The sequence below is a fragment of the Harpia harpyja genome, chromosome 5 (genome assembly GCF_026419915.1).
Source record: "Harpia harpyja isolate bHarHar1 chromosome 5, bHarHar1 primary haplotype, whole genome shotgun sequence".
Lineage (NCBI taxonomy): Eukaryota > Metazoa > Chordata > Aves > Accipitriformes > Accipitridae > Harpia > Harpia harpyja.
The window spans coordinates 38,556,233-38,583,202 of record NC_068944.1 but is presented as its reverse complement, the minus strand read 5'-3'; the positions used below and the strand labels follow the sequence as shown (position 1 = coordinate 38,583,202).

The 26,970-nt window shown below is 39.0% G+C and overlaps 1 protein-coding gene across 2 annotated transcripts in view; it reads left to right on the top strand.

Moving 5' to 3' along the window:
* Positions 1–26,970, top strand: part of CA8 (carbonic anhydrase 8) — a 52,424-nt gene that overhangs the window by 19,118 nt on the left and 6,336 nt on the right. The window contains exons 4-8 of one of the 2 annotated variants that reach the window (XM_052788293.1): positions 5,116–5,211; positions 7,661–7,723; positions 9,097–9,145; positions 11,803–11,915; positions 18,346–18,518. In XM_052788293.1, the coding sequence (XP_052644253.1) occupies positions 5,116–5,211; positions 7,661–7,723; positions 9,097–9,145; positions 11,803–11,915; positions 18,346–18,480 (456 nt within the window). In that variant the 3' untranslated portion in view covers positions 18,481–18,518. The remainder of the gene's footprint in view (positions 1–5,115; positions 5,212–7,660; positions 7,724–9,096; positions 9,146–11,802; positions 11,916–18,345; positions 18,519–26,970) is intronic. The other variant, XM_052788294.1, reaches the window with a different exon arrangement.

The window sequence follows — 26,970 nt, the reverse complement described above, 5'->3', positions numbered from 1 at the left end:
CCTGCCAAAATTTGTTATCCCGGGGACTCTGATTCTGTGTAAAAATCTACCAACTCAGGCCTTTTCTTTTTGTATTGACATAAAAGATATTTCTGTGGTAGAGAAAGGAATGGATTTAAGTGTAGGGTTTTCATTTGTTTATTGATTTTAAAGCCAGAATCTCAGGTCCTTAATCAATTTTGAGAAAGTCTTGATTTGAGACAGGCCCCTTGTTAATGTCAGTGTCATCTTTTCCTAAGCAAGGACATTAGGACTGGGATCACTAGTCTTTTGGTTGAGTGGGGATTGGATGAAAATTGAGAAGATTCTCAGAATTTGTTCCATACAGAATAATCCTAGTTTGTTCTGCTACCTGGAATAATTTCTTAATCTTTTCTGTGAAGGAGAGTCTTTCCAGCTGTTCACAGAACAAATCGAGTGTGTCAGCACTTTATTATCATTTGCCTTCATGAGTTTCGAGTTTATCTGATTTTAAGGAAGTCACTGCTACAATTCTTTGATTTACAACTGGAATGTTAAAAGGTTCCAAATTACTTTTTTATCCAAGAGAAAAATGTGGGTTTTGAGTGCTAAAGAGTTTCTCACAGCATTCTGTTTATTTTGTAAAAACATACTGTCTGGCATGCCGAGCCAGCCACCGATAATCAGTAACAGCATAGCTGACTCACTTTGGGTGTATAGAACCATCGTAACTACCGGTATCAAAACATTAGCTAACAAGTTGAGCAGAGCCTTTCCTGCCATACTGACATATGCAGCTTGTTTGTACTCCGAATGAAAACCACACAATGGTAAGCTGCCAATACACTGCAGCTGATTGTGTAAAAAAACCACACATGGATTTGTTCATATCGGAGACTGGCACCCTTTGTGAGTACGCACTTTTTGTATAGCTGTCTCAAATCAGTGTAAAACTGAAGGTTACCAAAATACAGAGCGTTAATCTAATAAGCCTCCCTGGATATTGCTACTTGTAAGATACAGATGCATGGGTATGAAGTTGTCAGTGTGCATGGGCATTATATTGACAGTTTCAAGATTTGTAAAAGGACTAGGGTCTTTCCTCTGTGTACACCTGATTCCCATAAATATTAAGAAGAGTTACAGGCCTTGTTGTTTGTGGACTGTACTCTCTAGAGTTCAAATTTTGTACTGTTTTTAGACTTTTTGCCATCTTTTTTTTTTTAAACTGTTATCTGATGTTTTCATATGATGTCATATTACAAATAAAAAAAGACCAAACAAAAGGCAGAACAGCTCCAGAGAACCACACAAATACACAGGATAAACCACAATTTGAAAGCAATGTTTTGCTTCAAACACTCAGGCCTTATTACTTCCTTGCTAGCATCTCCATTTCTGAATCACTTTTTCAGGTACTTACCCTGTCCCCATGTGAGCTACATTTTTCCTGCTCTGTAGAAGAATTAATTTGACTTGACTTCCATTTATTTAAGGGCATGCTGACATCTGTTTATTTATTTCAGTGTGCATGCATGGGCTTATCAGTTAGAGCAAAAGATGTGAGGCCTGTTGGCCTGTTGTTAGGAAATATTATGGTATTATTATTTTCCATTAGGTTGCTTGTCTAATTTCAGTTTGTAAATCCCTAATGACAGAAGCTTTGCTGTGAAGAGCTATTTCAAATATCACCTTGATTCAGAACATGGGAACGTACTAAATACGCTGCTGGATCAGGCCAGTGGTCCATCCAGTAAGCTGTCTTTAGCAGTGTCAGTAAGGGATGCTGTATAGGGAAAGCACATGAGCCTGACCACTTTTTGTTGTACTCCCCAGTCATCTACTGTCGTAGGACTAGGAGTGCTAGAGGCGGCATCTCTGCCTGTTCTCTTTAGTGTCTGTTTTTGGACTTGTCCATAATTTGTCTAATCCATTCATGAACCTGCTGATACTATTTGGTACCGCAGTGTTTATGACAGCGAGTTTACAACCTGCTGTGTAAAGAATACATCACTAATCCACTGTAATTATCGCCACCTCTAAAGAAGTGACACAGTAGCATCTTAAACACAGACCAGAAGTCCGTTCTACCTTGGGCTTTAGCAACCCAGTACAAAATGATGATTCTTATTCCAAGGAGCCTACTATGTATTTAAAGCATCCTTGAGCAGAACCTCAAAGTTACCTATGGACCCGAAAGTGCTGACTGCCTGTTTCAGTACCTTCAGTAATGTTGATTACTAAACCCGAACCTAGTCTAGGGGTGTCTACATTAGCCTTAAGTACATCCCTTTTTTCTCTTTGTGTTAATGTTTTTTTTTTTTTAGTAGACTGTCCCGACCCCTGTTGAGCTGGCAGAAAGGAAGGAGGGCTGGAGAGGGTGCAGAGACCTAAAGTTACTCTTAAAATGCATAGCTAATACTTAACTTACTCTCCCCATGTCCCCTGGAGATGTGGGAATAGCTGCTGGCCAGTAGGTACGTTCCCTGGAAAACAGTTCCTGGTGCAGGGCTTTTCACACTGTGGTCCCCCTTTCATGCAGCAGCTAAGTGTATTTTGCAGCATGTCTTCCTGTCAGGCTGTTTATGCTGCTGCACGGACTAATTCTAGACCTCTTCATGTTTTATAGTATTACACAGAGGTTTTGGCGTCATTTTTCTAGCTGATATATCGCCTTATTGTAGGAAGTCTCTGTCCTGATGAGCCTGCTGCCTAACACAGGACAACAGTCTGTTTCTGGATAAACTGGGGTCATGGCTGGTACGGTGTGAAGCACTTGCTCATTTTCCTCTTGCTGGGGCTCAGCATTTTCCTTTCAGATCTTCAGGAAAAAACCACTGTTGTCAGAATGCAGACAAGTATCAGATTAGACTTCACCGCTAAAGGAGCATAACACGCTGAACGCCACGGCAGCTTTAGCCGCGACCCGCCTGTTGACACAGTCAAAGTCATGGTCTCTTTACAGGCGGCGATCGCCCTCGGCACTGTTGTTCGGCCACCAAAGGACAAGCTTGCTTTGGCATTTGCAACCAAGCGAGTCGCGGTGCCATGCAGCGCTGTTCTCGCCGCACCAAGGACATTGCCGTCCCGACTGCAGTCACCCCAACCTCATTCTTTCGCGTTTCCTTCTTAACGTCGGGATTTTGGCGAGGATCGTGGGACTCCGTGAGCCCCCTCTAGTGGATACTGATGCGAACGCCAGGCCCGTCTCGGAAAATGCAGTGCTTTTGACTTTATCTGCTTGGGTGGTGGTAGTTCTGTCTCTGCTAAAGCAAGCGTAGGAGGCTGAAATCTCTTTATTTGATCCCGCGGTTTTGTTACTTTAAAAGCCAAAAGCAAATCAAGTGTGTAACGAAGCTTTTTATAGGTGATAAAATACATGACACCAAGTAAATCCATGGGCAATAGATAGCTTAGTTCTAACAGGGAGCATTTGTATGTCTAGAAGTTTTGTAGCCGTGGTCAAGTATATTTGTATTAGTGTTCTCATGTGCAAACGAATTATTATATTTTTTAAGAAATGTGTTTCATGTTTTTAGCATAGCAGATGCCTTTGATCAGCATTAATAGAATTATTTGTATGATAATTTGGAATTTAATTTGATTTACAAGATGTTAATTTAAAATTTTGAATTGACTTTTGAAATGATAGTCTTCAAGAGGAGTGCCCAAAATTCTCATTGGAGATTAAATAAGGGGAGGGTGATTGCTTGAGGAACTGGTCTTCTGAAATGCTGAGATGTGCGAGTGAAATCCTGTTGTCTAAGGGGCAATAAGCATTTCACAGAGGCTGTTACTGTGCAGAAATAAAACATGAAATAAGAAGACACACTATCTGTTTTAAAAACTAATTTTGCTGAAGGTGGAAACAATGTTAGATAACAGGGTGACATTTTAACTTGCTAAGACACATGACTGAGCAAAACATTGATCACGATTTTACAATGGGAATGAAATCTAAGAGTTCGTATTTTTTTAGCTGTTTTATCTGTGTGGAATGTGCAAAAGTGGTTGCCAGATAAACTTCAAAGCAGCTGTGTTTAGGATGTTGAAGCTCTGCAATGTTATCAGACCCAGCCACAGAGATTACATTTTAGCAGTAGTGCTGGAAAAACTCATGTTTGAAATGCATATTACCTCTCAGTAGATAGTGCTTGCCTGCCTTCCTTCCTTCCTTCCTTCCTTCCACCTTTCCACCCTTCTGTCTACCCTTCCTTTCTTCTGTCCTTCCTTCCCTCCCTCCCGCCCTCTCTTTCTCTCTCTTTCTTTCCAACCGTCAGTCTGTTTTCCAGCACTTTTCTCTTTCCCCTCTTCCGCCATCTCCCTTCCCACCCTCCTCCTTGCCCTCCCTCCCCTCCCTTCCTTCCTGCCTTTCCAACCACCTGCTAGTCTGTCTTCCAGCACTTTTCTCAAACACCACTTCCCAAGTCATGCTGTAACACCTCACCAGAACAGACTTTGTGTTTACCATCCTGTGTCTGCTGCCTGACATGTATTCATGCATTAACTCCTACAGGCCCTGCGACCTTGTGGAACAAGGCAGATGAGGGCTCATATTTTACTCTTTAGTATCCCTTTCACTGCTGTCCCTAAGGTGGTCCTCCAGCCATTTTTCTCTGCTTAACTTTCACTATGTTTAACCTTTCCTGAAACCACTTCTCCTGCTCTTACTACTGACATTTGAGTGACTCATCTTGGGAGATGATATGTTAGACAAGTGACATCAAGATAGTACAGTCAGCCAGTCAAACGTGTGTTTGGACAGCCTATGTCCATAATCATACTCCTGCCTTGGAAGAGGGCTGGCTGGCTGAGAGGCAACATTGGTGGGTTTCATTAGCTGACATTATTTCAGTATTCAAAGTGAGGGAGTTGGTAAATCATCATTAGCATAGTTATTCACACCTTTGTTGTAGATATTTGGTAACTGGCTATACATCATTTTCTCTGCAGCTGACCTTTTTTTCCTTGGGATTCCTGATGTTTATAATAGGAATCCACTTATATATACATGCACAGCTGTAGGCATGCACATATGTATATTCATGCATGCACACGCACATGCTGAGGCTTTGTTAATTGATGTTAACTGCTGGTGGTTTTTTATTACAAAACATATTTCTCTATTGGTCTATTTGCACTGCTTTGTTTTAGCTTCATCTAATGCACTGGAACTCCACACTGTACAGCAGCATTGATGAGGCAGTAGGGAAGAAGCACGGCATAGCTATTATTGCTTTGTTTGTGCAGGTAAGTTTCCTGTGTTGCACTTGTTACCATGCACTATCATTTGTCTGAGGAAAATGAGGTCCTTTCCATTTTCTTTCATTTTAATGATTTCATAAAATAAAACTATGTATGACTGCTGGTATTCTATTCAAAAGATACTTCTCAGTCACGTCTTCTGTGTATGTGCTAAATAAGTAATTCTTGTTTAAACAGGATATTGGAAGTATGTTAGTTAAAGAAGGGATAATACATAGTCGGCCATCTCTCTGTGACTCTGGAGATAAGCAGACATCCAATCTCCATTCCTCTGAGGGCAGAATGAGGGCTGTCAGGAGGTACAAGTAGTTCACTATCTATCTCTGTACTGTGTTTTTCTCCATTCCTGGTCAGGCCTGCTGTTCAGGGATTGAGGAAATACACAGAGGAGAGGAGGAAAGAGAAAAAAAAGCCTACTAACCCATTGGCACAGCTGAAAACTGGTAGTAGGATTGTGCTTTTCTGAACACAGGGACAAGTGTGTTTCTTGCAGTGCGGTCATATTACTTCTTCAGAGATGTCAGACTGAGAGTATAACGAGTCTTGCCACGGACTCTCAGAAAAGCCTGCGACGAGAAGGCTTAAAGCTTCCTGGGGAGAAGGTGTAATGCAAGCTGGGAGGTTAGCCCCATAATCTAATTGCTATTGCAGGTTTTTCAATGGCTGCACCCTATAAAGAAGATTTTCAGTTTTAGTCCTTGAACACCAGATTCTCATCATCCTCATGAGAAATGGCAAACTGTTTTATTTAAATGGGTTTGGAGGAAGAGGTTTAGAGTTTGTGCTTAGATCAAATGGATTTTCTTTCACAGTGGTATTATTAATTTGTCGTATTTCATAATGAGTTTGTGAGTGCCTTTGAACTTTACCTCTGTTTGAATTTAAAGGTACATTGGTTACAGCTCCAACGCTCAGATAGAACTGCTAAAAATGGAAGTTAGAAAGTCTTCAGTTTTGTATCCTGGAGGGCTGTGTGATAATTGCTTATGTAAGTCACCTTCTAATTCCAGCAGAGGTAACCTTTGAGTTAGTTAGAAAGTTATATATAAGTTCTTAAATAAATCTGAAACTTCAATGATACATTTTCCATTTCTGGTCTCTCACCTTCATCAGAGTTATTAAGCATTCCAAAGGGCTTTTTCATTAGCCAAGAAAGGCATCATGTAATTACAATTGACCAAGGGAAAATAGCATTTATGCTGTTTATTAAAGTAACAGGGAGAGGAAATTCAGTGACTATTTTTTTCCTGTTAAAGGCATGGAAATATAATAGTTTTGCACCACAGTTCTCAAACACATCATTTTAAGGTCAGTGAAAATATTTTCACTGATTTAAGTGACACCCCTTGATGATTATTAACTTAGAAACAGCATCTTTGAAGTGATTTCACTGTCTTTTACACACTTCAAAGGTTTTAATTTGAAGTCCCATTCTGATGCAAAAGAAAATCCTCTTAAATTCCTAGAAATAACAAAGTACCTTTTGTTGACATTCAGTTGTTTCCTTCCAGTGACTGCTGTGCCATTCTATTCCAAGAGAAACAAAAAGCAAACGAATTTTTCAGGGTCTAGCTCTCCCATTCTCACTCATGCCCGCTTCATTCCTCATCTCGTATGTGTACATGTTGGCAAAGAAATCAAGTGGAAGGCCATTTTGAGTCTTCCTATTTTAACAATGTTGTTCTGAAGGTAAAAGCTAGGGTCCTAGAATGGGTGATTTAGATCAGAAGCAGCTGCAATCAGTGTGCAGAGTGAACAGCATTAATGGAAAATAAGAATGTCTTATTTCAACAACGGGTTTCTTTTGAAAGCTCCATCTTCTGTGCCTTAAAGGCGTTTGGTAAAGGCAGTGCTGCAGGCTGCTGGGAGCCTGGCTTTCACCAGCAGGATCCCAGAGATGCCATGAGGGAGGGTATCTGCCGTTCTGCTCTCTGCAGGCAGGAAGAAACTACCCAGAGCTTCAGAGATACCTTGGGCCAGATTTGCAACTCTATGGGAACAAATTAAAAAAGTGTCTGTCGTGCTTGTCTGCTCTGTTCCTTTCTGTGTACTTTCCTGACAAAAACTGGTAAGGACAAACTGTATCCTTGGCATTTATATGCCATAATACTGCATGATTTTGACTCCACATGCAGTATATGCTGCAAAATAGGGTTAGTCAAAACTTACCAGACTTAACTGTGACTCTTTCTCTTGTTCTGTGAGTTTCTGTCTCTGCTTTAAAGTTATTTACACCTCATTTACTTTTGACTGGTGGCTTTATAGTGATTTAATTGTTTGGAGTTGCCATGTATCAGTGTGTGTGGTTAACTCAAGGCTGTGTAGCTTAACTGAAAACAACTACAGAACTTACTGTTCTGATTGGCCTCTGTCTTGCCTCAAAGTTTCTGAAATTGCAAAATACTGAAACTTATTTTTGCTTGCTGTATTTCAGATAGGAAAAGAGCATGTAGGCCTAAAGGCTGTAACTGAAATTCTCCAGGACATCCAGTACAAGGTAAGGCATTGTCTGAAGAAATGCTTCCTTCACTGACCAGAGAGAGAGCAAGTGAGCAAACAGTCTATGTGAAGCCAAGAGAAGGGTTTCAGATGTGTCTGTAGTAAAACGACATGTGAAAGCCATCATTTGGTGGCCTGCATCAGAATGTCAGCATTTTACAGTATTCAGATAATATACAATCTTTGTAGTTACTTCCTTTTCTGGTGGCCAGAAAGTTTGATCTCCTATACCAGTAACTGATTGCAAATACTACCTTTTCAGTGATTATCACGGCGTCAGTGTGAATACAAGCACTGCAACATGCTTAGTGGACACCAGCAGCAGTATTTCCAAACTTACCTGGTTTTAATTTGTAGAAGAAAAGAATAGATGAACTGAGCACCCATATTAACTTGCAGTGGGAAATCAGCAAAAACACAATGCTGTCTTGTCAGGTGGATTATGTGTGGGGATCCTGCAGGACAGATAATAAGCCTAGCAGGACTGAGGAGATAGGAGTGCTCTCCAGAATGTTGATGCTATCTTAAATGACATTGGGCAAGTTACTTCCATCTTTCTGCTTCACAGTCTCTGTCTGTAACATAGAAATAATCATTCTTACTTTTGATTTTAAAGGATTTTGAGATGTATTAATGAGGTGTTCTGTATTGGTCTGGAGAGATTAGCCATTCCCTTAAGTAGATGCTGAAGTGTAGAAAAATTAGAAGCTATTATTAGAAGGGAATTGAAAATCTTCTTTTAGTCAAATAATATATGGTAAACTTCAGTCATGATGTTATTATTACAAACTCATTGTTTATGAAGCTGTCAGAGAAAACAATAGTGTATGTAACTCTGTAGGTTCATTACTGAAAGGACAGCCAAGTAGAGGAAGGTCACGGAAGGCCTCGTCATTGTGAGCGTGTTATACTAACAACTTTCAGAGGGTCAGTGTCAAACATACTTTTGGCATACATAAAATTTTCTTGCATTAAATATGTGGAAGCAGCTTTATGTTATTACATGTTATCTACATCTGTCAAGGAAAAGCTCACTTTGGCTTGTTTTTTAAACTCATTTTGTATGGAACCCCTGAATTTCATGTAGAGAATTTCAAGGCTGGGACCTGGAAGGAGCCCAGGTACTAAAGGTAGAAAGTTAACAAATTGCTGAGATAACCTTAGAACTAAAATATAAAATAGAATAAAAAAAAAGTGTTTGTGTAGCTGCAAGCACAAATGCAATGATTAAATGGGGGCTATTAATGAGGTTGCTTTGCACAGGAATTCGAGGCTTAATGTTATAAGAACACACAGTGTGTTTTACCTCTCCATTCATCATCATTTTAATAAGAAACTAGAGATGAGATTGATTTGTATTCATTTTTTCAGGGAAAGTCCAAAACAATACCCTGTTTTAATCCCAACTCTTTATTGCCAGGTAAGGTCCCTTTGCTTACTTCTGTGTGTGTGGATTACTAGCTAACTGCAGAGGCTGAGACAATCTCGATCTAAAGCATAGCCTAATCGTAAGCCTGAGAGTGTGTCCCATAAGGTGATAATGCATTTTGCACCTAGTGGTGCCAACAGGAATAGGGATGAAGTCCCTTTGGAACTTAACAATAAATCTGCACCTTGGTCATGTGAGTGGCATGTGATACTGTAGTCCATGCACTGCTGGCAACACTGTGGCTAGATTTCTTGATGATTTATCACCTCACCTAGAGGGGGAGCTGTATGTACTCCTTACTCTACTTAGGCATAAAATAGGAAGTGTAAGGTTACCTACTTACCAAGGTAGCTTTCTGGCAGCATCAGAAGACAATGGCGTAATGCAATGACACTTGTATAGCATACAAGGAGTAGTGACAATGGAAGGCAAATTCGAATTCATATAGCTAAAAGTTAAAGAGAAACAGTAAGAAACAGCCACTTCTTCTACTTCGTCTTGAAAAAAAATGTGACTTTTTAAAAAATGCATTTCTATAACACAAACATTTCTGCAAGGAATTCTTCTGAGCTAAATTCCATGTCATAGTGGCAAGATCTTTAATTTTTCAAAGTAATCCATGTCTACATTAAACTATATTATTTATATCAAAAGAATGTTGTTTAGGTTGCAAAGTCAAGTGCTCAGCAATTAGGAGTTGCAGGAATTAAGGCTGCCTGTGCCCCTTCATGCATATGTGTTATAAAACAACTTCTAATTGCGTGACCATAAGTTAATTTTCACAGGACCCCTGCCTCACAGTTCCTGTTTGATGCTGATCAAGTCACATAAACCAAAATTTTCATAAGTGATCTCTAACTATGTATTCCTCATTTTCTAGGTGCCCGACTTGAGATCATGGGGTCTGATTTGCAGAAGTGCTGAGTGCTTACACCTCCAGCTGAAGTCAATGGGAGCAGTGCTTTGACTGCATTAAGTGCTATAGAAAGTTAACTACTCTGAGAAATCAGGTTCTAAGCATCTCATATTGAACACCTCAAATGAATAGATCCATTTGACCTTAACTTCTCTTTGCCTCAGTTCCCCAGCTTTAAAGTGTGGGGGTAATCTGTCCTTCCTCACCACACTGGGGTGTTGGAAGGATAAATTAATTCATGTTTGTGAAGCACTCAGACACTGAAGAAATGAGTGCATTAGGAATATGAAAAATGAGAAAACGTGGTCTTTCTAACAAGCAGGATTTGAATAGCATGGGAAAAAGAAAACCAAGGACCGCATATTGTACTGAGAAATCCAGATGTTATTAGATGCTTTTCACAAGAAGATCATCCATCTTTGCAAGTAAATGATGAAAGCTTCTCTAGAAAATACATACATGATCATGTAACAAAGACAGTGTCACAATGCATGCACAGGATGGGCTGAATTAATTCTTGCAGTTCTTAACTTTTGAGTGTTTGATAATGCAACTTGCTTTCAATGGATTTGCTATGTAATTCCCTAACCGAGAAAGAAAATTACACCAACAAAACAAAATCCATGCACTGACAATCACAGGCTTCATTAGCAGGATTTAATTCTACTGATATTTTTCTGAGCTAGTAGTGAAATGGCAGTGAAAGGTTTGGTCAACCAAGCAAGTTTATTCATTTCCAATTTCCCATTCTGTCCTTGTCAAGCTAGTTGCAACCTTCCCCTTAACTCTCCGTGCCACGATTAACCATCCTTTGTCTCCAGTTCCTCTCTAGGTTTGTTTCTTGTCCCCTCTTTTACAGTCAGGCAGTTTCCTCTCCATACTTCTTAAACTGTGTCAGGGAGTCATTTGTGAGTATGGCCTACAGCAGCAAAGGAAAGCCCTGTGTAGTCTCACTTGCGAAGTGCAGTGTGACTAGAATCTTTGAGGAATTAAAATTAAAATAGTTAAAATCAAACATGTTGTATGTAGAGTTAAAACTCTGCTTGGACAAACCATTGTATGTTTTCTTGAGAGACAAATATTTATTCTAACAGTTATTTATAAACCTATTAATAAGTTTATAAACTTATTAAAATAAATTTATTCTTAAATAAACCTTGATTTTTTCCCCTGTGAAATTCAACTCACTTTTCCAAAGCTAGCAGGCACCAGTGCATCTCAAAAAATATGTCACCAGAATTGCGAAGTGAAAAGTTTGGCTTGAGCTGTTTTTACTGAATTTTTATAAAAAAGAAATAAATTCATCCTTGAGACATATCCTAAATGTAGAAGTCAGTTAAAATTTGATCACCACAGCCCCTCTGCCTTCAAAATTGGATGTCTCTTGTAGCTTCTGACACTAACAGGAGTTCTTTCCCACCATATTATTTATTTGCCGTGTTAGTTTAAGGAGTTGTGCACATGTTGTTTTTCACATCTATGAAGTGGCATTTTCATCTTTAAAGTACTCATCTACAGGGAGAAGTTACTGTAATATGATGACCACAAGCTCACGTACATTCACATGAGAAAGTAGTGGACAGTGCTTGACAGGTTATAAATTCACACTTTAGCTTACTGCATACTAACTTCATCATATGAGCAAGCCCATGGCTATCATAAGCTGTCATAATTGAAAGACACAATTATCTTCCTTAATGTCATTAAAATTCCATATTTCTTTTAATTTCAGATCCTCTACTGCGTGACTACTGGGTGTATGAGGGCTCTCTAACCATTCCACCCTGCAGTGAAGGTGTCACCTGGATATTATTTCGCTATCCTTTGACTGTGTCCCAAGTGCAGGTAACAGCTGTGCTTAAAGTGACCTTGGAATATGGTTATGAGCTAAAGGTTATAGCGTGCAAATATATATATCAGGACATTATATCTGTTCTGCTTGAAGATCCCATTAGATCAGTACATGGCTTTTCAAGTAAAGGTTAAGCCTTTTGAGTCACTGAAAGCAATGCAAAGGTCAGAGATGAAAAACCTTGTTATCATTTATCATCTGCATTTAAAATAATTCTTTATTTAAGTGAAAGAAAAAGAAAGAATTCAATGGGCAAAAGAAATTCAATTCTTTGTAATTGTAAGCTTTCAAATATCACTGCTTTTTGATGTTAAAGGAACAAAAAAAGCACAGGGAGACACTATGTCCTGGAGAATGAAAAATGTTAACATAGTACAGGCTAGCTATATTGCATTGAACTATATTTAACTTATCTTGCTCTTTTTTAATTCTGTTTTATAATAAATGTCAAATGGAAACTACCTATTTAAATTTGATTTCACGTGTATGTATTTTAAAGTAGTTTTTTTAAAAAAAATTATATCTAACAGTTATGTGAGACTTCCTATAGAAAACATTTAAAATCTGTCTACAAATAGTCCAGTAAAAACAATGAAAACTCCTGATGAATATTCTTCCACAGTCCGTGAATCCGAGCTGGAGGAATGTGGGTTAATTTAAGTGAAACTATGTAAAATCCCTGAAGCTGAATATGTTAATTTTCATTGCCTGCTCTGAAGCATTGCAAACAGAAGGGAAAAAAGTATAAAAGGTGATAAATTATTTCAGCTTTAATAATCTAAAATTTTTCTAGTAATCCCAGCACAATATTTTAACAATTTTAACAATTTGAAATTGGCAATGTTTCTTTTCATGTGAAAACTGAATTCTAGTTCTAATCACAGGATAAAAGCAGTAGCTCCCAATAAGCTTATTTCTATGGTAGCTGCAACTTAAATGTATCCCACCATGAGTCTGGTATTTATTGAAAGGATAAGTCTTATGGCTGCTTGCTACCGAGTAAATGGAAACAGAACTCTGTTGGCTCTATTAGATTCAGAATAACTTTTAAAGACAGAGTGCATTTAGTAACTTGGCAGTTAATTGTGCAGATATGAATTGGATAAATAAGAGGACTTAATCAGAAGTATAAAGACCATAACTATTACACTGAGACATTGTGTGATATTTTATTTCATGCTAGTTACAGATTTTGCGGTCTCTATTCCCTTTTAATCCAGTCAATGCATAGAGGTCACAGTTCAAGCCATCCACGTGTGGTGGGAGATGGCAAGAGGGTGAATGAAAGAAGAATTAAGCAGAGAAATGCAACTTTAGTTAATATTATTATGTATTCATTTACCACAAGAAAACAAGATGTTGGCACATGCTGTGAAGGGGATAAGTCTCCAGAAGAGAATATTGTGCCTGGGGAAAAGAGTGACCCATAGTGCCTGTGGAAAAGAGTATGATTCATAACCATGGCCTTCTTTAGGTGAGGGGTAGCTGGTTTGTGTTGCTGCATTACTTTGCTGGGTATAAACCCAATCCAACAAGAACGTTGCACTGATGAAGGGCACGGAAGTCATGGAGGAGCTTTTTTCTCTGCTACTGACACAGTATGCAGGTGAGACGTGGCACTGGAGCAGAGTGAGAGATTGGAGTGGACTTAGGCCAGTATCATCCACAATACCTTGTACTTGTCATAGATCAGCATCAATTAGAAAAAAAAATCCTCACTGCTAGTTATGAATGCAGCAGCATTAAAGTCAAGGTTGTGCAGAACAGACTTATTAAGATCATGAAGGACTTTTGCCAAGGTGGGATAAAAATTTTACCTGCACCGGATACTGCTTTCAGATGTCAGCTGAAATAAATAAGGGGACAAGTAAGTGAGAGACAGTGATTCTGGGATTCTAAAGTCAGAAGGGACTGAGAGTTCTCCAGGATGCCCAAAATAAGATTTTGGGGGTGCCAGAATATTTTCCTATAGCTTAGACATCCAAGATTTTAACTTGCAATTAGCATTTTGGCTGCAATTAAGTATCTGGCCTCTTTTGTACATGTGAGCATGACTGCCTATGAAAGATTCCATTTAAGGAGAGATTAGAAATGCAAGGGCTTTTATCTATGGAAAATAAGAGGATGTAGTATAGCATATACCATTCTGAATCATCCATGGAAGGCTGGTAAAGGCATTTAATTTTATTAAGCCTGCTTGTAGTATTAAAGCACAGATTTCAGTGCAAATGCATTTCTAATGGATTTAAATACATTATTTTTACATGTGTCATTAACTTGTAGAACTTTCTTCTGTGGTATACTAATGAACACAGCTTATGAAACTTCAAGTGATTTATATAAATACTAGTAGCATCTGTCGTTGTAGCCAGTAAGAGACAAATTCAAGGCTTTCTATTTTCATTTTTCAGGCCATAAAATAATCAACTTGTGAGTGTCAATAACAAGTAACAATAAAGAACAACACAGTCTGATAGGGAATAGGTTTTATTGCCTTCCTCTGATGAAGCTAGTTAATATACTGGAGACAAGATACTCATTCACATTCTCATTTTCTGTAATTAACATAGCAATATTGTTTAGCTTAACAAACTGTGGGTCATAAGGGGAAAAAATGAATAAAATTGCAATTCTAGTTCATGGTCACATCTATATATTTTCATATTTGCGTATTTTGAAACAATGGAGAAGTAACCATTTTGGCATAGGCTTAATAGGCTGACCATTGCAAGGTAGAGAACCTTGTTCTATTTCTCCTGAAGACATTTATAGATAGTAAAGTTCAAAGAGTTGATTTGCTACTGATCTAAGTCGATGCTAAGTGAAAGGAGATTCATCTCCATATGCACCTCACTTCAGCAGCTGGGATCTGAGTGTGTTGGTTATACGAGTAGCATAGGAGCAAGCCAGGACTGCAGCCTCAGGATGTGCTTTCCTGGAGTCTAATGCTGTTTCCTCACTGCAAGTCATTTTCTTTGACATGAGGCTTCACTTTGATCAGAGAGCTGTTTGCTTCACGGGTCTTTCTGTGAGTTCTGGATAACATGTGCAGGCGACTCTTCTTCCCCAGAGAATAAGGGCTTTGCAAATCTGGTTCTTGAAGTTTTATTACTGACCTCAGTGGAAAGGAGCTTGTCTGGAAAACTGCACCTTGCAGTGCTCTTTTTGCATATTCCTGCCCACATTTTGTGGTTTTTATCATCCTTGCTTGTCTTATGTTGAAATACACAACCCCAAAAGAACTGCATTGAGCGCTTTTGTGAGACACCTCGCCCATGCATGTACACTGCTGAAATGCAATGGGAGAAGATAGAAAACTCCCTCCTATTAGGTCAATAAAGAGCAGGAAGTAATTGAAAAAGACTTGCTCATGCTTCTCTCCCCTATATTTTTAAAAAATTGGACATTTGTGAATAATGTGCTTTGTGGTTCACTGAAGCCCAGAACAAGTACATTGTCTAAGCCACTCAGAGTAGGGATTTTAAACAATGATGCAGCAAGGAGCTGTTGTTCTGCTGTAGTCATTGTCAGAGTTAACTGGTTTTGTATTGAATGGCGAGGTCTCTAGTCTTTTTGTCTACCTCAGTCAAAATCAAGACCTCCCAAAGGCCAGAAATAGTAACTAGCATATGGAGCTGGAGTGGGAATTATGCAAAATATATGTAGCCTGTGAAATAAAGCACTCTGAGAGGTTCATGGTATTCTGTTCACTGGGAAGCAGGTCTGTATTCTTGGAAGGTGTCATGCAGGCGTGTGAAATATTCAAGCAGAAACATGATACTTCTATTCCTCATATAGAAGAAATGTTTGTAGAGAAAACATGCAAATTCTTTGTTTTGTGTGCTCTGTTGTTCAGCAAATATTTAAGTAAAACCAAAGAAAGCAGTGTTCAGGATCTGAATACAGGGAAGTGATAAAAACATTCTTTCAAAATTCTACAAAATATAAACTAAATGCTTTTACTCAGTAGAAATGTGACTGTTAACAATGCAGATTTACCCCTTCACTGGTTAGAATTTGATCCTGAATTTTAGTGTGAACAGGCCTAGGTCATCCTTAGTGTCTTCTGGGCATGAGAAAAACTTTTATAAATGGCTATTCCTGTTGAAAGTATGTGAATATCCAAGGGTGCTTAGCTGTATGCCTCTAAAATATCTATTTCCTCAGCAGTCCTACAGAGTGTACTTTGCAACATTGACTCATGAGGGGTTGGGAGGACATAGTAAGTGGTTCCATATGAAATGAAGCAGGATGAATGGGGCACACATATCGCCTTATCACATGGAAATTTAATAGGGAAAGTAGTGTCAGCACAGCTAGTGTCCTCTTCTGACAGAACCACTTCTCAAGAGTGAAGCAGAACACCACATGTATAGAAGGTCTCTGTCCCAGGGGTCTGAACCATCATATGAAGGACTAAACAAGGAGGCTGATGAGCTCAGAAGCAGTTTCCCCCTTGGAGCAGGACTACAACTCTTGACTTCCCTGAAGACTAAAGAGCAGGCATGGGGATGAGGTCATTCCTACTTTCCTGACTGAAGAAACTGGAAGCTGCTTTGTGAGGACACTACCTCTTGGAGAAAGATTTCACTGTGGGGACTGGGGCAGAGCATTTGTAGTTGTAGTAGGAGACAGCTCACAAATGCCAGCTTTTCAGAAAGTCTGCTTTTCCCTCTCCTTCATCTGTGTTTGAAGTCTCTCATTCTCAAAAGATCAGACAAAAGCCACGTTCTTGTACAATGCTCCTTCCTAAACTACAATTATTTCAGACTTTCCAGAGTTGATTCAGATGGTGAAAGAGGCTACCTTTACAAAACCCCTTCAGCTATTTACCAGCACTTGACTCCTGAAGACTTTTTCAGTTCCAATCCTGTAGTGGGTTTGTTCTCAGTTTGCTTTAAATAAGCAAACAAACAAAAAATCTTCCAAAACAGGGTTTTGCTTCTAAAACCACCTTCAAAGAGTTTTACAGTTCGTCCTGCTTTTCATCTGTTGAGTCTAAGCTTTTGCCTTATATCTCAGCTGTAAGAAGCTGAGTGTTGATTTCTAAGCACACTGGGTTTTTTTGAGGAAAATAAAGCAGAGCAGAGCTAACCTCTAAATCAAGTAAATAAGTCTGTATCAATTCTGCTGTAGAGTGGAAAGCAACAATGAAGGCAGTTGTCTTCCAGGTTGCAGTAAGACAGTGTTCTCTGCAGGCAGTATAAGAATAAAAATGCCATTGCCTGCTGTTTAGTACCTCATTTCTTTTAATTCTGGAATCACACTTGCATTCTCCCTGTAATCCTTCATAGGGTGTTTTTGATGAGGAAATTAACTCTCTATAACCTCTTAGATGATAAAATTATTAAATATTTCAAGCTCCATTTTCTTTCTGTGTACCTTCAGTTTCAAGTTACAGCTGAGCTGGATAGTGAGGCATCATGGGATCAGTACGAGTACAAAGGCTCAGGCTAGGGGAGTCAGCCTCCAAGTAGGTTTGCTGTATCCAGCTAAGATAGCTTGTCAATATGCCAAAGCAAAAACAAGCACAATTTTTTTAGTAGTTGTAACTACTTATTTAAAATACCAGACTCTTAAAAACAGCACTGTGAACAATAAGGTATAATATTGATGAGATATGCATTGATTTTCTTAGTTTCTATCACACAGAGCTTGATGCTGATACCAGAGATGGAGGTGGAAGCTGCTCACATTTTTCCCTACACCAGATTAGATTTAGAAAAATCTAAAAAGAGTCTATAAACCAGAAACATACTTGTTTTGGACCAATTTAAATGTTTTATATTGATTTTTGACTGTATTTGATTTTCTAAGTATACTTAGTACCTACATCTACAGAACTTTTGAAGTGGTACTTTATTTTGATTGGAAAAACCATGTTTTTCCATATAAGATGTCAACAGCCTTCCTCTAAAGCTGAGAGTCTGTTCAGAATTCTCCTGGTTTAGAAAATAATTTTTAGTTAAATGAAGTAACAATTTCAGGCAATAAATAAATCACTGGGAGAAATTAAAAACAATTTATAATTGAGCAAGTTTTTCCTCAAATGCATTTCTTTGAAGAAGACCAGAATATTAGTCTCATGTCACAACTGTGAAGTTGATTCATAGGTTGTAATCTACAATGGCTAAGAAGGTTATAGATCCCAAAAGAAGTTACAAAACAGCAAAGGGTAAGTTTACCAAACTGTGTGCATAAAAGTTCTTATTTTTCTCTGTGTGTTAAATGTTTTGACAATGCTGTCAACTATTTTAAAATGTTATTAATGATGTATATTGACCTTAGTATATGGTACCTGAACACTCCAAGTTTCAAAACTCCAGAAGTGGCTAGACAAGGCTGATTTTGATCATTAGTCCCATAGTCTTCATAGTGAAGAATGTATCTCAGCTTCTTCATGTCTGTTTTTCTGCCTTTCAGATAGAGGAATTTCGTAGGCTGAGGACACATGTTAAAGGTGCTGAACTTTTAGAGGGCTGTGATGGAATCCTAGGAGATAACTTCAGACCAACTCAGCCACTTAGCGATAGAGTCATCAGGGCTGCATTTCAGTAGCAGAAGAGAAGGAACAACAGAAATAAATCTTTATTCAGGTAAGTAAAAGCTTAGCAGAAAAATAAAAAAATTGAAATAATTTTCATAGGGGAGATTGAGCTAAAGGAAAAAATGCACTGAGTTTATTTCAGCTAATGTTATGATATATTGTCACAATCGTAAATTTTGACACTGTAGTGTTTTATTTTATCCTGTGGTATAATAGTTTGGTTACTATTGGTTCTTTAGTGGCTGGAATAGTTTGGTTACTATTAGGTTCTATAGTGACTGGTATCTAATATGCGATTTAGTGAATTGAAATATTTGTAATTAGGCAGTGGAACACACACAGTTACATCACAGTTACTTCTTGTAGCTTTAAATTTCTCCTACTGCAGTGAGCAACAGCACAGTATGCCTAGGTTATGTGGTAGATTTCCCCAGTTACTGAGGTTCACTGGTTGATTTCTTACTGTGTTTTTAGAAGACCAGTCATTGGTGAATCTTTCTAGTGTTATCTGTTAAAAACCAGGGTAGTAGTTCTAGAAGGAGGCCTTTAATTCTCAAAGGAGGCCGGTTTTTTTTGGATCCCTTCTCCCTGCTTTACAATGCTGTTCTTTCCCAACAAGACTGAATCTTGGGCAAAACCAGTGCAGATACAAGAGGAAACTAATTAACTTCTGTCATGGCTAATTTTTCATATTTCATTCATCAAAGTAATTGCTGCTTCTTGTCCTCAGTGATGTTTTCAGCTTTCATTGGCTCATAGAGCAAGAATTGAAGGATGACATTGGATTCAATGCATAAGAGCTAATACACATATGAACGTGCATTATCCCCACTTCAGTTATTAAAACCTCCTGTGTCATGTTCCCCTAGCTTTTATCAGTTACAACATAAATTCTATCAATGCTCAACAGTTACTCCTAAACCTCATTATACTTAGTTAATAAATGTTTTACTATAAAGAAAAACATAGTAATGAGATTCTTGAAGAGTTAAAGAAAATTTGCTATCAAGAAAACTAGTTACCTTGAAAGCAGTGAGTCAAGACACCAACATTTATGGCTGATTTTGTAATGAAGTGGCCCCACCTTGATACAAATAGTAAGACAGCGAGCTATCTGGGAAGTCTTCAAGAAAAGAATGAATCTGTTCACCTGCTTCTTTAATAAGTCCTATTACTTTTTAATATAGTAACATTTTTCATCTACTATCCTACCATAAACTTTATTTAAATAATAAAAACATTGGGTTTTTATTACCCATTACCTTATTTTACTGGTAGAATCCATTATATAAAAGCATCGGTTTTTCTGTCTGCACATTTCTTCAAAGCTTCTTCTAAGCTCACAAGAGAACCGATTCATCCAGAGTTTAACCTGGAAGCATGCTGCTGAAAGGTTTTTGATAAACACTTTTGGGTAAGGACATTTATTTGTACATTAAATTCTTGCCCTATCTAGGTCAATGATGGAACTCCTTAGTTCACGTCAGGCTCTGTTGTGGAGTTAAGCCTCTTCAGACCATGCTCTGGGTCCAGCCCCCAACTTCATATGAAGTTAACAAATGATCAGGCAGCAGATAACCCCTGAAGGAGACAAAAATGGAGCCATTAAAACCGAGTGGGAAGGTTATCTTTCCTTCTGCATGTGGTAGAAATTATTAAATGGGCTGGGACAGTGGCCAACAATTTCATGGTCTTTCCATATAGCATAAGCATTCAGTATAATGTATGCATCTAAACATTTCTGAAGTAAGGGTTTGTTTGTATTTTATAACCCTACTTAATATCCGCATCCCAGAAGTTAAGCAAAGAACGTTTATTAATATTGTTTTCTTATTCCCATGTTTAATTTTGGGCACATCCCTAAGCCTGGTTCTCAATTACATGGTTCTCTGCAGTCACCAAATGTCATCACTTTAATCTCAAAATGGATGTTTCAAATTCATCCTGGCTTCTGCATAAAAATTACTTGGGAAAACCATAGCAATATTAAAGTACAATTTTTCTCGGAAAGTGAATAATGCCCTCAGGCCAGTGCAGGTAATTCAAGTCTGTAACAGTGAAATTACTTGACACGCTGAGTTTGAATTTTAAGCCTGAAAGAGTTTCCTTTACAATGCTGGAATTGAAATGTAAAAATTTCCCTTTTGCTTTCATGTTTGAAATTTTATTACATTTGTCAATACTTATAAAGATTTGTTTTAAATAATAAGATTTATCTTGGCCATGCTTCACAAAATAATCTGTAGTTTTAATTGCCAAATGATGGAATTTTTAATGTAAAATGATAGTCCTCACTGTAGGGCTATGCTAATTATGGACTCTCAAGCACTGAGAAAGAACTGTGACTCCTGGCATTGTGTAGTCCACAGAAATGGCACTTGGCTCTCTACACCTGGTTGAATTATTTATCAGAAATTCATTTGGCCAGGTCTTCTTTATAGTTTTTGATGCCTCAGTCCAAATAGCACTAAACCAATCAAGGGTTCACAATATATCCTTGCTATTAAGTTTGTCTCTGGGGAGCTGGAAAAATGAAGCGTAAAAAGAAATTGTGTGGCTTTGATCACCTTTCTTCTATGCAAAGAGGGAGAAAGGGAAGAAAACAATCCTACCTACTTTGTAGTGATTTCCTCACACAGTTCTCTCCAGGAGGAAGGTGTTGAGGAACAGTAGCTCCTCACACAGACCTCAGACATCCTCAGAAAAGACACCCTCCCTCATTCATAGGAATGGGTAATGGTCCTTAAGCTGGGACTGCTGACATGAGCTGAATATTGCTATGAAGACCCAGTAGCAGATGGGGAAGTAACAGTTGGCAGGGTGGCATCTACGTAGTGATCCAAGATGGAGCATTTCTTCCTTTCAAAGAGGAGATTATCTTTTATTTTAAAGCTCTGGTATGTGTTGAATATTACAAATACAAACACACTGGTGGACTTCTTTTCTGACACAATGCCCCTCTGCCAAGGCTGCTGGAACTCCTGTCAGTAAAGTTTTCAATATTTTCTTTTGTTCCAAACCAGTGTGGTACAGCATTTGAAGAATCTTGAGGAACATTAGTTTTTTGTGACCTTGTCACTCTGTCAGGGAAAGGAGACAAATGTTTCCATAAATGTTGTATACACAGGAGTAGAAAGAGGTTGCTTGAAAGCTCTAATTAGTTTTGACTGAATCAGAATGCAGGCTCTATGCATGCCACGCTCTGTCACGACCCGGGCTGGACAGACCGGGGAGTCGTGTGGAGTTCGGAATTCCCTTGGGCTAAATTAAGGTGAAACGACACCAAACGATCAGTTAAACATTTTATTCATGGCAGAAGCAACCTGAACTTGGGAGGCATAACAGTAGGTCGTGGGGTTTCTCACAACAGGAACTGGCCCGAAACTGCCTCAGTAAACTGTGTAACCCGTGGTAACCATATACATCAATTCAGGGAATAAGGAGAGCCCTCCCGTTGAGTCACGAGGTTCAGAGCAGACCCCCTTGCTTTCTAGACTCCTTCTCAGAGAAGAGCCTAGGGGCAGCTGGATCCACTCCTAGTCCCAGACTTGGTCAACGGTTTTATGTCTTAAAGAGATGAGGTGTAGGGATTATGAAAAGGAGAGAGAAGGGAGAGAGAGAGAGGGAAAAGAAAAGAGAGACTTCACTGGTCCTGGGTCCAGCGTTGGTCCAGTCAGCCGAGGGGTCCAGTTCCAGTGGGTGCATGCATGTGGGGCTTCAGTTTGTGTCCTTTTATCATCTTTGCCCCTCCTTCAGGTGGGCACTCGAACTCATTAGGCTAATTAAGTATCATGCACAGTTTGTGCTTTCAGTACCTTCGGGAGATGGGTTGGTGGACTTGGGGGTCGTTTGGGGAGTAACTTCCCCTTCCCTGCAGACATGACCGTTGTTTGATCTTTGGCCATGCATGGTGAGCTGCCCTGCTCAGCATATCAGAACAGGGAGCTGTGCACCCTCCAGCACACCCTCCCCCTCCTGTTGCTGATCTGTGCTGATCAGCTTCTTTTCACCTGTGGTTCCTTGCTAGGCAGTGTTTGTGGCTAGGCAGAACTTGCCCCACCACAATGTTTACGACATTAACTCTTTCAGTCTCTCACATGCTCACAAATCTTCAGAACATCTGCTCTTCAGCCTTGATTTAAACCTTGACAGAACTGAACCCTTTGTGGCTTACGATCAAAGGGCATATGTTGATCTTTGATGCAATTTGTGCTAGTTTGTTGAATGGAAGGCAGAGTTGACACAAACATGATATGTCATGGTGTGTAATCTCAGGGAAAGAACTGTTTTTTTTTTTTTTAAATGTTCCTCTATCATGGGAAAGTCCAGATCTCAAAATACCCCCCTCCAGTTCTAGAACAAAGTTTGGCCAGGCTATAAAGGGAGCCTTCAGGAGGACAAAACAGGTAGAAATTTGTAGCTTCACTGCTCTCTTTAACCAAATGGGCTTTAGAATAAGTTTGTTGCTATCTAGTTGGCCTCTTTTGGCTCTGCTTTTCTGCTAAAAATGCGTATCTCTCCTATAGCCTGGGGTTAATGAGTCTTTGGACTCTGTTGTGTGGGTGGTTTTGAAATACGTCCCTTATATAATAGCCTTTACATCCTTTCTCTCCTGCAGTTGCCAAAGTTTTCACATATGTTTCTCTCAAAAAAGCCTTTTTTTTCTTATTTCTAACCTCTTTAAATCATATCCAGTAGTGATAGAACCAGCCAGGTGTTAAGGAATTTGGAGGGAAAGCTCAGTACAGATTTGCTTTCAGACATGGAAGGCGAAAAAATTGAGTTCAGTTTTAGGCAGTGAAGAGCAATGGAATCACAAAATAGTTGCTGTTGGAAGGTGCCTCTGGAGATCTGCTAGTCCAATCCTCTGCTCAAAGCAGCGTTAACTACAGCGGGTTGCTCAGGGCCATGTCCAGCTGGGTTTTGAGTATCGTAAGGATGAAGACTCCATGACTTCTTTGAGCAACCTGTACCTGTGTTTGACCACCCTTGCAGGGAAGAAGATTTTTCTTAATTTTAAATGAAATTTCCTGTACTTCCATTTGTACCTATTGCCTTTTCTCCTTTCACTCGATACCATTGAAGAGTCTGGTGCCATCTTCTATACTTGTTCTCATAAAGTACTATACACATTGATAAGATCCCTCTTGAAACATCTCTTCCTGAGGCTAAACAGTCCCAGCTCTCTCAGCCTATTCTTCTATGACAGGTGCTCCAACCCCTTAATCATCTTTGTGGCCTGTTGCTGGTCTCACTCCAGTATGTCCATGTTTCTTTTGAACCGGGGAACCCAGAACTGCACCCAGTACTCCAGATGTTTCATCAGTGCTGAGTAGAAGTGAAGGATCATCTCTCTCCACCTGCTGGCAATGCTCTTCCTAGTGCAGCCTAGGAGGCTGTTGGCCACCTTTGTTGCATGGGTGCATTACCGACTCATGTTCAACTTGTTGTTTACCAGGACTCCCAGATCCTTTTCAGAAGGAAAAGAGAGAAAGGATAACATTGTGACTTCCTCAGTGTTACCACGAGGTTTTTTGATACTTCATACCTGACTCAGAGCCCTTGCTATGGGCATCAGGCTATTTCTTGATAATCTCAGGTGATCTTGGAAAAAGATTTGTAATTCTTACTGTTTTACAGCATAGCTTAGCAATGGGTACAAAAAATGCTACCACTTCTAGAAATCAAATAAGAAAAACCTTAAATCTTGCATTTTATTAAAAGCTAGTTTTTTGGCAATTTGAGTCCTGACTCACTATTTTCAAACATGCGAATTGTGATTATTCCAGCAGGATATTTTATTTTGGGGCTTACCACCTTACCTAATGGATAAGTACTTTTTCAGTAGTGTATTCTTCACTGAAGACAGCATCATTTGAGGTTTCAAATGGATTTGTTACCCTCTCTTTAATCCTTGTTGCTTTACATGTAACTGATTTGATAGACATGCCTTTCTCCTCTGTTAATCAGTGGAACAGTTTTATCTGTGAATGAATAAGATGTCTGATTTCAAACACTTGAATATCAACTTGAATTGATAATGATACTGAATTCAGTATGGCATGCCTACATGTCTTCATCCCTTTATAAATCAGGGTGTATAAGCGTGATTCCATGCATAGGATAGTTAAATGGCATTGCTCCTGTTTACTAAGAGGAGGTCAAATAAGTGCCTGGTACAGAAGTCATTGAAATAAATTAGGTTCTTTTAAAATAAGGCAGTAAGAGCTAGTTCTAAAAAATAACTTGCTAAAATAATATTGAAAGAATATTTTCTTTTGAAAGTGATAAACTTTAATTTACTTTCCACTGAGCATAATTAATAAACTAAAGAATTTGATCTCCAATGTGCTGTCTCAAAAGTTCACATTGCAGACACAATTTATTTTGTATCCATAAATAAAGAATTGTCCTTCAAGTGTGATGATGGCTTATACCTACTCCATCTACCTATATACATTACTCCAGTTCTCCTGAACATTTTTTTTTGCGACTGATTCAGAAACTCCTGAAAAAGTATCGATTTGTATATACACAAATGCATGTACACTCTCATACATACACATACATGTCTGGTAGACCTCAGACTGTAAGTAGCTGCAAGTTTATCCAATGTCCTGTAAATTATGATAGCAGAAATTAATTTGGATTAAAAACCATTCTTAATATAATTACTGTTTTCCTAGTTGTGCATTCAAGATTAGAGGAAAAAAAATAAATTACATCATTAGAATACCAAGGTTGTGCTAGGCCTGAGGAACAGGAAGGAGTAATTTAGGGTGGGAGGAACAGAGACTGCGTGCCTAGTACTGCAGAGACTGTCTGCATGATATTGAGAGGTCTGAGCAGACAAGCAGAAATTGGCACAGCATTAGTTTCACAGTAAGGAGAGGGGGCAATGTGGTGACTGTATCCGGTGCGTTTAGTGAGTGGATAGTGCAAATCACTTGCTTTTGAAGCTGCTGAGCTGCTCTTGTGGCACCAAAACTATGCAGCCCTTTCCATAGGACACTGAACAGGGGATCGGTGTTGCCAGTGGGAATGAGCTAGTACTAAACAGATAGTGGTGCACTCCCCTCTTTATGGCATTGCACACTGTATGGTAATTAGATTATAGAATATGAAGGGACATTCAAATACAGAGTGAGCTATAAAGCTGTGCCTTGCCTTTGAGAAATGGAGGCAGGAGTGGCATGATGCTATGGTCCGTATTTCTTTGCCTAAGCAGTTCTCAGTGAACTTTGCGTTTGAATGGAGGTTTCCATTACCAATCAATATGCATCTTTATTCTCAGTTTACTAGTAGCCTTTGTAGTTCCTGAAGTTCACAAACAAGTTGCTCTGCAGAAAGTTCCAACACTTGGGAATTTTATGCTTTCCTGTTGTGTAGATCCAGAGCTGGACTGAGCTTTCAGCAGCCATGCATCACTAGGTTACTATGACCATTCTTCTCTTTTTCCTGGTTTAAAAAAAAAAAAAGCAACACAAAGATAATCAAGACTAGTTCTTTAGAAATACAAACACCAATTTCCTAGATTTGATGAAATACGAGTATTTATGCTGCTTCTCAGCAAGGGATTCTTCATTGGTCATTTTTTGTCTCCTTGAGTTTAGGTTTTATGCTTAAAAGGTGGTTGATTTAATTGTTAAGTTTCGGTCTTTGAAAGAAACTCAACTTCATGTTATCAACAAAACTGACTATTGTTCTGTTTTTAAGAACTTATGTATAGTGCCCAACACTCTGCTGCCACTTCAGAGTACTTGAGAATGTGCTTACATTTCAGTGTATGACTATAGGACAGAGGGCCAAACATCTTTGGCTTGTAAGTCACTCACCATAATTGGAGACCTACTGGAAACATACCAAAAACTTTTGGAGCATTCCGGGGACTAAGAGTTTCAGGAATGGCTGAAACATGGTGCCTTTTCAATTTGCTTCCCACTACTTTGTTGTCATAGAAGGGAATGGAGTGTGTGCTGAGATTGTAAGTGAACCCTGTAATGTCAGCCTAACGTGTTTTCCCACTGCTGAGGATTCAAATTAGTGAGTAGCAAAACACTTTTGTTGCTTGTGTGACATACCTCTGACACAGGAGCCACAACTTAGGGATTTGGTAGCCACAGGCAGCCCAAGAGTCATAGACTAGTCACTGCTGTAGTAGGAATTTATGCTGTTTCCGGGCCAGAGCATCAGTGTAGGGAGTGATCAAGCCCTAAATGAGGAAGAAAACCATTCTGAATTGTAGCTGTTTCCAGAATTAGTACCATATTGGAATTGTCCTTGTTCATTCCTTAACTGAGCTCTTCTTAGAAATACACAAATATTGGTGGAGGAATGGAAAACAGTCGAAATTCCGTAGCACGTAAAGCAGCAGCAAAGGAGAAACAAAATGCTGTGCTTCCTTTTCAAAGCTAAAAAAAGCGTAAGGTAGCCTAGGAATCAGACCCCTGCTTATGCTTCAAATAAGATACTTCATGCTGACAGCAGCTCCCAGATTTCAT